The sequence below is a fragment of the Phragmites australis genome, chromosome 3 (genome assembly GCF_958298935.1).
Source record: "Phragmites australis chromosome 3, lpPhrAust1.1, whole genome shotgun sequence".
Lineage (NCBI taxonomy): Eukaryota > Viridiplantae > Streptophyta > Magnoliopsida > Poales > Poaceae > Phragmites > Phragmites australis.
Window position 1 is genome coordinate 23,192,769 of NC_084923.1, and position 12,683 is coordinate 23,205,451.

General features: G+C 43.5%; 1 protein-coding gene across 1 annotated transcript; it reads left to right on the plus strand.

The window, feature by feature from the left end:
* Positions 1 to 3,801: 3,801 nt before the first annotated feature.
* LOC133912662 (3beta-hydroxysteroid-dehydrogenase/decarboxylase-like) lies at positions 3,802 to 10,544 on the plus strand. The gene is made up of 12 exons (XM_062355514.1): positions 3,802 to 4,147; positions 5,162 to 5,251; positions 5,471 to 5,604; positions 5,694 to 5,864; positions 7,805 to 7,927; positions 8,010 to 8,089; positions 8,797 to 8,995; positions 9,143 to 9,239; positions 9,354 to 9,528; positions 9,682 to 9,838; positions 9,973 to 10,039; positions 10,136 to 10,544. Exons 1-12 carry the CDS (start codon positions 3,898 to 3,900, stop codon positions 10,249 to 10,251), a joined length of 1,659 nt encoding a protein of 552 aa, XP_062211498.1. The 5' UTR covers positions 3,802 to 3,897; the 3' UTR covers positions 10,252 to 10,544.
* The last annotated feature ends 2,139 nt before the right edge of the window (positions 10,545 to 12,683 follow it).

A 12,683-nucleotide genomic window follows, 5' to 3' on the forward strand; every position in this document is an offset into this window, starting at 1 on the left:
CAACCTACCCCTATTTTTCAGTAAAGCTTCAAAACTGTGCATTTTGATTCCCAAAATTCCAATAATTAAAATGTTAAATTAAAAAAAATTAGTTTCAAATTGATTTCAGCCTTGAAATTCAAGTTTAAAATTATGACTAAAACATTACTAATTTATAAATTTAACCTATCATATTGAGTTTCTAGAAAATAACGTCAAACCTTGCTTGGAACTTAAAAAATGAAGCCATCATAATTTTTTGATATTGTGTTTCCCACAATTCAGATTGAGAGTAATATCATATTGACCATTCAAATTGTATTTATTTTGGTCAAAGATTGAGGATAATATCATATTAACTGCTCCTCCATTTCATAATACTTGTCAATATTGACTTTACTGTTTAGTCTTTGACTAACTACAATTCTTAAAATATCTAGTTAAGTAAAGTGCAAACAACGTCATTAGATTTATCACAAAGTATTTTAAGTATGCTATACACTTGAAATTATTTTCATATGCATTTGTTAAAAATAGTGGTCAAAGTAACAATAGGAAAGTCAAAAGTGACAATAATTTTGAAACAGAGATAGTATTCAAATTGTATTTATTCAGTTGGAGGGAAATTATTGAGACACAAATGCTTTCTAAGTGTCTATCCTCAGTTGGTTAGGGTTCTTGTGGTGGAACCTGGTCACCAAGTTCGAGTCACATACTCAGCACGAGTGCGTTCAGTGGTCAAAGTACGTACTCGTACTACGTGAGGTTATGTCTCCAATATTATTTAGACGTGTGCTAGGACACGTCTATGTGAATTTGTGTAGGCAGACGTCTGGTGTGTGTGCATCAAACCTAGGGATGACAATCGAGTATAGCAGGTATGGCTACTACTCACCTGTACCCGTACCTGCCAATTTTTACCCGCCTGCAATTATGCGAACGACTGTGGACAAAGAATGGACACCAAACCCGTCGCCCGTGGGTATACCTGTTTACCCGCCGGCCATATGCCTGTAGGGAGTAACAATCTGAACAATCTAAAGCTCTGAGCAATATATAGGAAGTAGGCAAGTAGCAATATACGGATGCTAGGAGCCTGAGGTGTTGGGCATTGGTGGCAACAGATCTAGAGCGGGAGGCGGCGAGGGTGTGGGGCTAGAGGCTGGGGGTAGCTTAGTGCCAGGGGCAAGGGCTTGGACGCTTGGTTGCTTAGTCGTTTGGAGGATGAGGAGGGGTGTGGCAGCTAAGGAATACATGATGATGGATGAGTCGGTGAGATGGGGATGAGGTGGTAGATTAGGGTTTGGAGGGTTGGGGCTCACCTATTAGAGAGTTGTATGAGTTTATGGATTCCATGGCATATTCGTCTACCTGTCGGGTAGTATTTTCCACCCACAAATATACCCATAATACCAAATATTACTCATACCCGATCCAATTAAGATATTTACTTATAGGTAAACGAGTAATGGGGTTATATTACTACCCCTAATCGACCTTATACTATTAGAAAAAAAAAGACTTCCCTCTGTAGTTTGGAAGAAACATGTGGGTCATCGCCTTTGGTCAACGAGTCAAATAAACGCCTAACACCCTCAAAATATATGCATTTGACAAATTGGGCTCGCCAAACTCAAAGGATCGCACATCGAAAATGCCATATATCGGATCGCAAGAGACCACCCACATGCTTCGCAAAAACAGAGATAGCAAGTTTTCCTGTTGTGCAGCCTGTCCACCAGCACTGGTGCTGTCGGAGGATGAACTCCTGTCGCAGGGATCCCGAGAGACCCCTTTTTAAAGATTCGGCCGGGGGATGATCCTGAACGAGCTCGTCGGGGAAACAAATGGAAACGGAAATAAATGCAACGGCCGGTGGTGGGGGATGATCGACCTAGTGCAAAAAAGAGATAAATGCACCGGGGTTTAGACAGGTTCGGGCCGCACGGGGGCGTAACACCCTACTCCTGTGTGAATGCAATATCTTTCCTTGAAGGGAATTCTTTAAGGATGTGTCTGGTTACAAGGGTGTATTGCCTAACAGAGAGCTTGAGGCTCCCGTGCTCTAGCTCTGCTCGAGTTTGCTTGTGATGTTCTTCGTCTCAGGTTTTTTGTCTCAGTTCTTCAGTGTCTTCTGCTTTCTTTTTCCAGTCTTGGCTTAGCTGACTTCATGTGTTCTCCATTCTTTCCTTTTATACACACGCCGACCTCGACTTATCCCGAATGGAAAAGAGGGGGCGCGAGTGCCAAGGCGCCACGGAGAAAGGCGTCATCATTCCGTCTGGGCGAAGTGACAGGGGCGGTGGAAAAATGCGGCGCGCATCCGACCACCCGCCACTGTGGACGTCCTCCGGCGCCGTTGAGAGGGCCCACCGGGCGGCCACAGAGGCGCCCGGTGCGCCCACCCTGTCTTGTTCTTCTGCCAGGGCAGGGTGGCAGGCGGAACGCTTTGATCCTGGCAACGTTATCCCGAGGTACCCCGGATGACACGGGACGGGACCCGTGCAATTAATGGACCCACGCCCCCCTGCCAAAGCATGGCACCATGGCATGGGCAGCTGAGAATGTCAGGATGTCAGGATGTCAGGCCGCGCGTGCCCATTAAATGCGGCATTGGACCTTTGACTGGCTGACACCCCGCCGACGGGACCCTTCGAGTCGTCGGGGCGTCGGGCGATCTTGCGCGAACCTTCGGGGAACCGAGTGCTCGGGGGCTGCCACGTGCAGCCCCGAGCACTCTCTCCCAAGCACTCCTGTAGGACCCTTCGGGGAACCGAGTCCTCGGGGGCCGCCACGTGCAGCCCCGAGCACTCTCTCCCGAGCGCTTGAGCAGATCCTTTCGGGGAACCGAGTCCTCGGGGGCTGCCACGTGCAGCCCCGAGCACTCTCTCCCGAGCACTTGGGCATATCCTTCGGGGAACCGAGTCCTCGGGGGCTGCCACGTGCAGCCCCGAGTACTCTCTCCCGAGCACTTGGCTGTTCGGCCCATCGGGGGACTGTGGTACTTGGGGTCGAGTGGGAACCCTTCCGAGCACTTTCTTCCCGGTACTTGGACTCTGCGGGTCATCGGGGAACTGGGGTGCTCGGGAACCAGAGGCTGTGGCCCCGAGCACATTCTCCCGGAACTTAGATTTTCCTCATCCTGTAGGGGGGACCTCGCGGGATGGTGACACGTGGCGGACGGCCGGCCCGGTCTCGGGACTCAGGGACCCCTGGTTCCCGATACACCGACAGGTGCTTACCTGGGTGTTAACCTTTAATTGCTTTTGGGATGGTCTCGAACTAGGTTTAGGATATTTACATACGTGCATAGGGATGACAATTGGGTACGATGAGTATGGTTAGTGCTCACTCATATTCGTACCTATCGGTGGTTTACCCACTCACGGATATACCCACAAATAGCTGTGGGTGAAGAGCCAGCCCTAAACCTGTTATTGGCGGGTTTACCCGTGGGGCGGCGTGGCGACGTGGCGTGACAAAGTGCCGTGGTGGTGACGTGGCGAGACAGGGCGGTGGAGTGGGCCAGGGTGGGGCGGGGTGGCGTGGGGGAGGCACGGGGTGGTAGTGGTGAGACAGATGGTTCGAGATGAGATATTTATATGATGTGGAATGTTAGAGTTTTAAGGTGAGATATTTATATGGTGGGTATACGGATTTCGCGAGTATGATTATATCTTACTCATACTCATACCCGTTTGCCCGTTGGTAATATTTTTTATTCTAAATATATCTATAGATACTATTTGCTACGTATACTCTACACTACTTCAGTATTTACCTGGGTAAATAGGATGCGCACTTATATGCATTGCGAGGCGTATGTGGTTTGTGGGTCGTGTGCGGTAACAGAGATAGCTGCGCAGTGTACCTGTGTGTGTCGGTTTAGCCGCCTCGAATCCGACGACGACGAGAGAGATGGAGGGGGCGGCGGCAGGCGGAGGCGGGGGGAGGTGGTGCGTGGTGACGGGCGGCCGCGGCTTCGCGGCGAGGCACCTCGTAACGATGCTGCTCCGCTCCGGGGAGTGGCGGGTGCGCGTGGCCGACCTGGCCCCCGCCATCGCGCTCGACCGGGACGAGGAGGAGGGGTACCTTGGCGCGGCGCTCCGCGAGGGTCAGGCCGCCTACGTCTCCGCCGACCTCCGCGACAAGGGCCAGGTCGCAAGAGGTGTGTGATTTTCGTCTCCCATTTTTTTCCTTCCCAGACAGATCGTTAGGCAGGGTAGGGCTTGGAGGCGGTGCGGTTGCGGTGCTCGATTCCTGCGGGTGTGGGATCCAGAGATCCCTCCAGTTCGAGTAGTGTATCTATTAGTATCAGCTTATACCATCTTCATCTAGTGTGATACTTCCGTATGCTTTGACTAATTTTAGGTAAATACCTACGTACTTACATTGATAGTTGTTAGTGGCGATCCCATGCCTGCGGAACTCTGTTCGCTTCACATTGTATATATAGTTGGGTATGAGGTCTGTTTAGTTCGAATAATGACCTAGTGTTTGATTTCGTCTCAGATATTGCTCCCCTATTGAACCCATCGAACTAATGACTTACGGAGGGTCACCTCTGTGATATGGATTTAAGAGGTGGTACAAAACCAGGAATCAATTTATGATGTTTCAGCTACAAACTTGATGCTTTCTAGTCATTGACATGAATCCTAGTTAGCATATAGGATATAATTGGACGGCATGTGCTGATGTGAGAAGAGTATTGAGTTGTTTTTCTCTTTTTTTGGTACAAATGGAACATCTCTTGCTGCTAGTGAGGGAAATTTTTGAACCGGCTTGATATCATATTGAATTACGCAAGCAAGAACCAGTAAATTAATTCTATAAATGTATAATTTTCATTCCACTGCTTTATTGTCTCCCAAACTTGGGATATATATCACATATGATGCTGCCCATTCTTGGGATAAAAGTTAATGTGCGGTGGATGTCCCTTCATTTTTGTCAATTGTTTTATTTCCAGAGGTCTCCATTTTAGTTGCAGTTGTCTTAGAAGTGTTCCAAGTTTGCTAATTTTTGGGAAATTTTGAAACCAAATGGTGCCATCCTGAGTTTGTCTACTTTTACTATTAATTGATTCTTATAAAAGTTTCAATGTCCATTTTCTCGATTTAACTAATTGATGTGTACAGCCTTTTTTCTTATGTCCATTGTATGTGTTCTTTGTCTGCAGTTTTTGAGGGGGCAGAAGTAGTTTTCCATATGGCTGCTCCAGATTCATCCATCAACAACTTCCAGCTTCATTACTCAGTCAACGTCGAGGGTTGGTACTGCTAACTTGTGTGCCAGCCATCTTTGGTCCCTTCTTTCTAATTACTCACTGCACTGACTTTTGTTTATGAGATGACACCAAATCGGTGAATGTTCTTATTGTGGATATGTATTAGTAACAAGGGAAGATTTATTGGATTATTGCTGTTATTTTGGTTACTTACTATGGTAAAATTTATTTATGTAATGATTTGTATGACACACTTCACAGGAACGAAGAATGTCATTGATGCTTGTATCCAGTGCAAGGTGAAGAGACTCATTTACACTAGTTCACCGAGTGTAGTGTTTGATGGAGTTCATGGAATTTTTAATGCAGATGAATCAATGCCTTACCCAGATAAGGTCTATTTTCTTATGGGTTACATTATTTTGATTTGTTTGTGGTTCATGTTTATTTCCATCTTTCCTGACACGATGTTCTCTTACTCCAGTTTAATGCTTCATATTCAGAAACAAAGGCAGATGCAGAAAAAATGGTGATGAGGGCTAATGGTAGGGAAGGGCTTCTTACTTGTTGTATACGCCCAAGTAGCATTTTTGGCCCTGGTGATAAGCTACTGGCTCCTTCTTTGGTTGCTGCTGCAAGGGCAGGAAAGTCCAAAGTAAGAAAAGCTACATTTCTGTGCACTTCAGTATGCTAAGTTTAGAATTCATGATTTTTATCGATGTTGATGATCACATGTTGATATTGACAACTCCTGTTAGGGTAAACACCGCCAGGAGGATAGTCGGGTGGCGTCGGCTACTAGGGGAGGTATTAGACTATAGATTAGGGAGGTTTATAACATTAGGGGAGGCATAGGAGAAGGAGACTGTTAACTAGATTGATTTTTCTTTCTTGATTGATTAATCACGGCTTGCGCCGTGTATATATAGCCGGCCAGCCGGTCTACAAAGACTCCATTCAAACCAACTCTATCTCTAATCTTATCTCTAGTTTAAATCCAACTCTATCTCTTAATCTTATCTCTAATTCTCTCATGATTTAAATTTTAAACTAACCAAATTCTCTTATCTCCTAAACCGAACCTGATTCAAACTAACAAACCAATCTAACTAATCTTATCTCTAACTAATTTGATCTTGTGTCACTGTAATTTCTGCACCTAACAACTTCACCTCGTCCTTGAGTTGTGGTGGTGGCCATGGTTGCAGCCCCTGAAATCCCCATGTTGATGAATGTTTGTAGCGTCGGCATCCCTTCACGTGAGAGCACCAACTCCCCTTGTTTGGAGCAGCATCAGCCACATTGTGGTTGACATCGATGATAATCATTGGTGGCGACGTGATTGTAGCGCCGGCGGTGCCGTTGCCGCCACTCGGGCATCATGTCGAACACATGGCAAGTGGCTCAAGTGTCGACGATGGTGTCCGCTCTCGACACAGTCACAACAGTGACGTCGCCCGCGGTGGTGATGGCGGAGTGCATTGGCAGGGCAGTAGTCGTGTCACTCGAGGCCTCCATGGACGCTGAGGTCTCCGTCAGTGAAGGAGCTGTTGCACTGGATGACTTGCTGATTTGCAGTGTGGCTAGCTGACTCACAATATCTAGCGAACACTTGTCAATGGCAGCCACATGTTGCTTCCGCATGTCGGCCATTAGCTTGGTTAAGGTCACCAAGACCTTATAGCTAGTGCCTTCGCTGGAATTGGAACTTGGCAAGGTTGTTGTCGGCGAAGGTGCTAGTGTTAGTTGCATGTGTTGGATGTCCAACCAGCAATAGCAGTCGTAGATGCAGCACCCATGGAGTGCGCTTTGAGCTCAACCTGCGTCGTATGCTGACCGGATCCGGACAAGCGCCTACACATGTGTTGCCACCACAAACAACTGCACCTCCTCAACGCCATACGTGTTGAAGACTTGGTGAAGCACATCCTCGGTCACCGGGTATAGCAAGTAGCTCACCGTGACGCGAAGAACTCCAGATTCGAAACTTGGCAGCTCCGATACCAAATGTTAGGGAAAACACTGCCAGGAGGATAGCCGGGTGGCGTCGGCTGCTAGGAGAGAGATTAGATTATAAATTAGGGAGACTTAGAACATTGGGCAAGGCATAAGAGGAGACCGGGAACTAGATTGATTTCACTTTCTTGATTGATTAATCACGGCTGGCGCCATATATATATAGTATGTCAACCAGCCTACAAAGACTCAATTCAAACTAACTCTATCTCTAATCTTATCTCTAGTTTAAATCCAACTCTATCTCTTATCTCTATTTCTCTCATAATTTAAACTAACAAAACTCTACCTTATCTCCTAAACCGTACCTAATTCAAACTAACAAACTAATATAACTAATCTTGTCTGTAACTAATTTTAGCTCGTGCTACAGTAGTTTCTGCACCTAACAACTCCCATACAATAGATTCACCATGCCATTTGTTTTGTTAGTTGCAGAAATCATATGAGACAAAATAACTTCTTGGATGGTAAACTACTTTTTTTTTACCCCTTTATATTTCAGAGAAGGTTCATGTGAAACTGTTTCTTTTTAGTACTTCCTAAAAAAGCATGATCTGCTTATGCTCTCCAATGCAGTACATTATTGGCGATGGGAACAACTGCTATGATTTCACCTATGTGGAAAATGTGGCATATGGCCATGTTTGTGCCGAGAAAACTCTATCATCTGAAGATGGTGCAAAGATAGCCGCCGGAAAAGTAAGGATGTTACTTAACGTATAAGCTGCTGGGAAAGTTAGGGTCTTGCTTGACATCTTACTATTTTGTGTTTCTTTTCCAGACCTATTTCATAACAAATATGGAGCCTATAAAATTCTGGGAGTTCATGTCATTGATTCTAGAAGGCCTTGGATATGAAAGGTATTCATGTTCCCAATACAAATTGTCTTCCAGTTGGTTAAATTTATGTTATGTGAAACATTGTGGAATGTTGAGAGCATATGTTGTTCAGCAGACTGTCTCCTAATATTTGGGTTGTCGCTTCACATTGACCTCATGTCGAATAATGTTCATTTAGTACCTGTCAAATCTATGATAAATAACTTCCCACATAACTAGAGAGCTCTTGCAAACCTCAAAGGCTCAAATCTTATGGTGTTTGATAATGTTTCTCCTCGGTAAATGTATCCTGCCTCATGTTCACTGATTTGCTCCTGTAGGTTTAGAGATGAGGTGATATTTATTTGAGTTTCATATTAAGCTTATTGGACTGCTACCTTTTGATCATGTCATGATGATATCCATCACTTTCATCCCTAGTTTTTTAATATAGAGCATTATCTTTCGAATTCAGAGAATTTTTCTGTTAGGAGCTGGTGAGAGAAACTTTCAGCTGTTCGCTATGCTCATTGATATGATTTGCTTGGTCTCCTGACTATGTATGCTATGGAAATCAGCATAGCTGTTACTGATCTCAGATGTTTACCTCCTGGGCTTACATTTACCGTGCCCTTCCATATTACCTACATGGTACAACCTATGAAAAGAGTTTGAGGATTAAGAGTATGTTTTATGTCTATATGAGCTGGTCAGTAACCAGCGTACTAATGTGTTGAACTTTGTTGCAGGCCTTCAATAAAAATACCTGTCTCTGTTATGATGCCAGTGGCTCATGTCGTAGAATGGACTTATAAGAAATTCGCTCAGTATGGAATGAAAGTTCCGCAGCTGACACCTTCAAGGATCAGGTTGCTCTCATGTAACAGGACATTTAGCTGCTCAAGAGCAAAAGATCAACTTGGTTATGAACCCATTGTGTCACTTAAGGTGTTTATTTATATCCTTCAGTCTCATTAGTGATCTTTCTTGACTCGATGTATTTGTGTTTGATGGGTTTGGCCTATTATTCCAACAGCTAGTATGATTTCAGTGTGTTGCCTACGTCCACAATAATTCACCTATTTTAAAATTCAGGATGGACTTAGGAGAACAATTGATTCATATCCCGATCTACAAGCTCAGAATCAAAGGACTATATCGAAGGCTTCAATTTTCCTTGGGAATGGAAATCGTATGAATCTCTCTTTACTCTGTGTACACCCCCCCCCCCTCCCCTTCTATGTATACATAGCACTTTTGTTCTTCCACTGTTGAAGTGATTATCAACGTGTCTATTTATATGCAGTTGCAAAAACAATACTTTGGGAAGATAAGAAGCAAACAGTGACAGTGCTACTACTAATGGCCGTCATCTACTACCACTTATTTACATGTGGTTACACCTTCATCACAGCAATGGCAAAGCTTTTCTCACTGACTGCACTGTTCTTATTCATTCATGGCATGCTTCCGGCAAATGTGTACTGTCCTCTATTACCATTTTTCTTTTCCTGAATATACCTACTATCAAATAGTTTACTAGCATTTCGGTCTTTTGTTCATCATAGCATGTCGTGATCATGATTGAGTTTTCTAATCTACTAGGTCATGATTTTTGAGTAATACTTTTGCAGGTTCGGCCACAAGGTTGAGAAACTCGAGGCCTCAAATTTTCATATCACACAGGTCGAGGCCCATCGCATTGCTCATTCTGCCGGCTCGTCATGGAACTCTTTAGTTGGTGTGCTAAGATCTCTTTGCAGAGGAAATGATTGGCCACTGTTTTTCAAGGCATGACATACCCTGCATCTGTGTGATATGTCTAAATTAGTTTTTTTTTTAATTACGTGCTTCGCAGTTCTAGTTCTTGCATACTGATTCTTAGCATACTTTTGTGTCTAATTGTAATTTCTTGTTTCTGCCAGGTGGTATTCTTCCTACTGGTTGTCAGCATCCTTAGTTCCTTATCTTCGCAGGCTGCATTTAAAATAGGTAATGGAAAAAACAGCAAGCTTCCCTTAAATCCTACAATACAAGAAGCATGAACTAATGGCTGATGATGTAAGAAATTTCCTGTGGCAACAATAGGTATTGCTCTGATTTTCATAGGCTTCAAAGCATATGAGAAATGGGAGGGCACGATCGACAGCCTGGTTGGTGATGCTTGCTCCATTGTTCTAAACTTTGGTTCTACCAAGAAATGATCTAGCCAGAAACAAATCTAGGTGTGGAACCTGCAGACAAGCACTTGCTTCATCTAGTGATAGTACCTTCAGTTTCAGCTATTTCTGGTTTTCCTTCACCTGAACTTTCTGTGTATTCTTTTATTGATGTAGAACTGGCTAGATGCTCATATGAAAGTTTAGACTTTTTCCTGTGGGCAGTTGGTATAGTATATGCAACTGTACAATCTCTATTGTTTGATTGAGAGGTTCTTGCCTCATTACATTGTTTGGCAAATGAATGAATATTGCAATAAGTTGGACGAGTGGATTCATACTGGAATAAGTTTGCTGACAAATGGATCCGTATTTGTAATGGAACACTGATCTGTTGGAATTCATTAGCTCCCCACGTCTGCCATATGATTATAAGTACTTGCGTACACCATGGTCTGGGTTACAGGAATTTGACTCGTTTTTATTTTGAGATGGAATTTGACTTATTTATACGCAAGTCAAATTCCTGACCAAATTTACAGCAGTGGGGCTTGAACTGACGCTTGTATTATATTTGCTCAGGACCTTGACTAGTGTCTAAATGTGAATCATCTAAATGCCTAATGTATATGTTTCGTGCAGGTTTTTGCCTGCGCGTCTCATGGTTTCCCTTTCTGTAATTCTGTGTTAGGTCATTGACGAGAACATGTCTTGTTCATGTAGATCGTGATACGTGCTCTAACTAGGGATGCAAGTTTTGCTTTTTTGTCATTAGGTCGATCTTATTTGAACTAAAGATTCACCTCCACTTAATGTTTTTAAAAAGAATTAAATAGTGATCCAGAATTATCTATTGAGTACCCATTAGCATCCCTAGCCCTAACAACAAACAGGTAAATGCTGCTTGGCTCTTGTGAGTTTAGATCTACTGTAGAAGGATTGATTGATCAACGGATCCTGGTTGCTTGGGCTCTTGTGAGTTTATATCTTGCTAGTAGACAGAGCATTGGATTTGCAGCATCAGAACTCAGGAGCCAGGTGATAGTAAAATCCCTGTCTTTGAAGGATGGGGCAATTTTTTATTTGCCATTGCAAGTGCCCCTAATCTAAAAAATACGATCGCAAATTGCCTAATCTGGTACATACCATCGGGTCTACAAACCTTACCTATAAGTACCTTGTCACATATCCAACTCACAAGTATGTCTCTCTAGGTAAACTTTCACCTGCAAATAAGACAAATGAGTGAGTTATGCAGTATGAAATTAAGACATAAGCATTTCACATACTTGCCTTTATTGTCACCTTGTCATCAATGGTAGAAGCATGTAGTCTCCACTTGCACTTCTTAGACTATCTCTAATGGACCTAGAATCTCTTTAAAAAAAGATTTTCGTTCCTTTCAGCGCTCTAACGGTTTCCCTTCACGGTTTCCGTCACGAAGGGATTCCTAAGGTCATTCCCTTTAGGACGGGATTTTTTCTCCTTTCTCTTCACGATTCTCTTCTAAAGGAAGCTGTTGAAGATGAGAGAAAATAAAGAGAATGAGAACGAGGAGTGGAATTGGGAAGGGAATGAATTGAAGAGAATACAGTTGGAGATAGTCTTAGTACGCTCAGCTGCACAATATACTAACCCTCGCAGGTCACTCTTTTCAGTGTTGTATTCAACCTCATGCTTTATAGCATGTTGGAAAAGAGTAACTTTAAATTCTTCAATAGATGGATAAATAGACCCAACTATCATTGGGAGGTCCTCTTTGTCATATGCAACTTGAGGAACCACATCCGGAATGGCATCTCTTGCAACCCAGTCCTCTACCTCCCCTGTCTCATGTGTTGGCTGATAAATTGGATCATCCTGCTGCTCACTGTCTGAAAACTCACTGGCTGAAGCCTAATGTCTGAAGCCTCACTGCCTACCTCACTACTTGAACGCTCATTGTTTCCCTCAAGGTTATCTAGTTGAGGCTCAAGCTCATATACATCTGCATCAAGGTAAGATTTAAAGTTAGCATCATAGTAACTCAGGCTCATAGTTTCATCTAGCCCATTGGGGTGCTAGTTAGAAAGCTCTGGTAGCGAAAATGACTTTATTAGATCATAATTATGATTTTAGTGATTAATGATAATATAGTCATTGTGACTAACATGTTTATCAAGTATACGCTTTAATACGTCTCATGAATACAATACATGAAGAAGTCACTGTAACTGGGATAAAGTTTGGTTGAATTGGAGAAGTCTAAGGAGATTTGTTCTTACTGGATGATCCGGTGTACTAAAAGCAGTACTCAGCAGAGCATATTAAGAAAAGGAGAAAGAGCTCACCGGATAGTTTGGTGTTGAGGCTTGAGTACTCACCAGAGTGTTTCTGTTCAGAAGGTAAAATGGAACAATCCACCAGGTAATCAGAGGAGAATACAGATCAGAACATTTCTACCAGAGAAGGTTGCAACTATTAAAGATTGAAAATCA

Bases quoted from the DNA above. Each gene is read 5' to 3' on its own strand.
- LOC133912662 (XM_062355514.1), top strand. From the start codon at position 3,898: ATGGAGGGGGCGGCGGCAGGCGGAGGCGGGGGGAGGTGGTGCGTGGTG. The intron at 5,252-5,470 runs GTTGGTACTGCT...CACACTTCACAG, and splicing joins TTACTCAGTCAACGTCGAGG to GAACGAAGAATGTCATTGAT. The intron at 9,240-9,353 runs GTATGAATCTCT...ATTTATATGCAG, and splicing joins TTTCCTTGGGAATGGAAATC to TTGCAAAAACAATACTTTGG.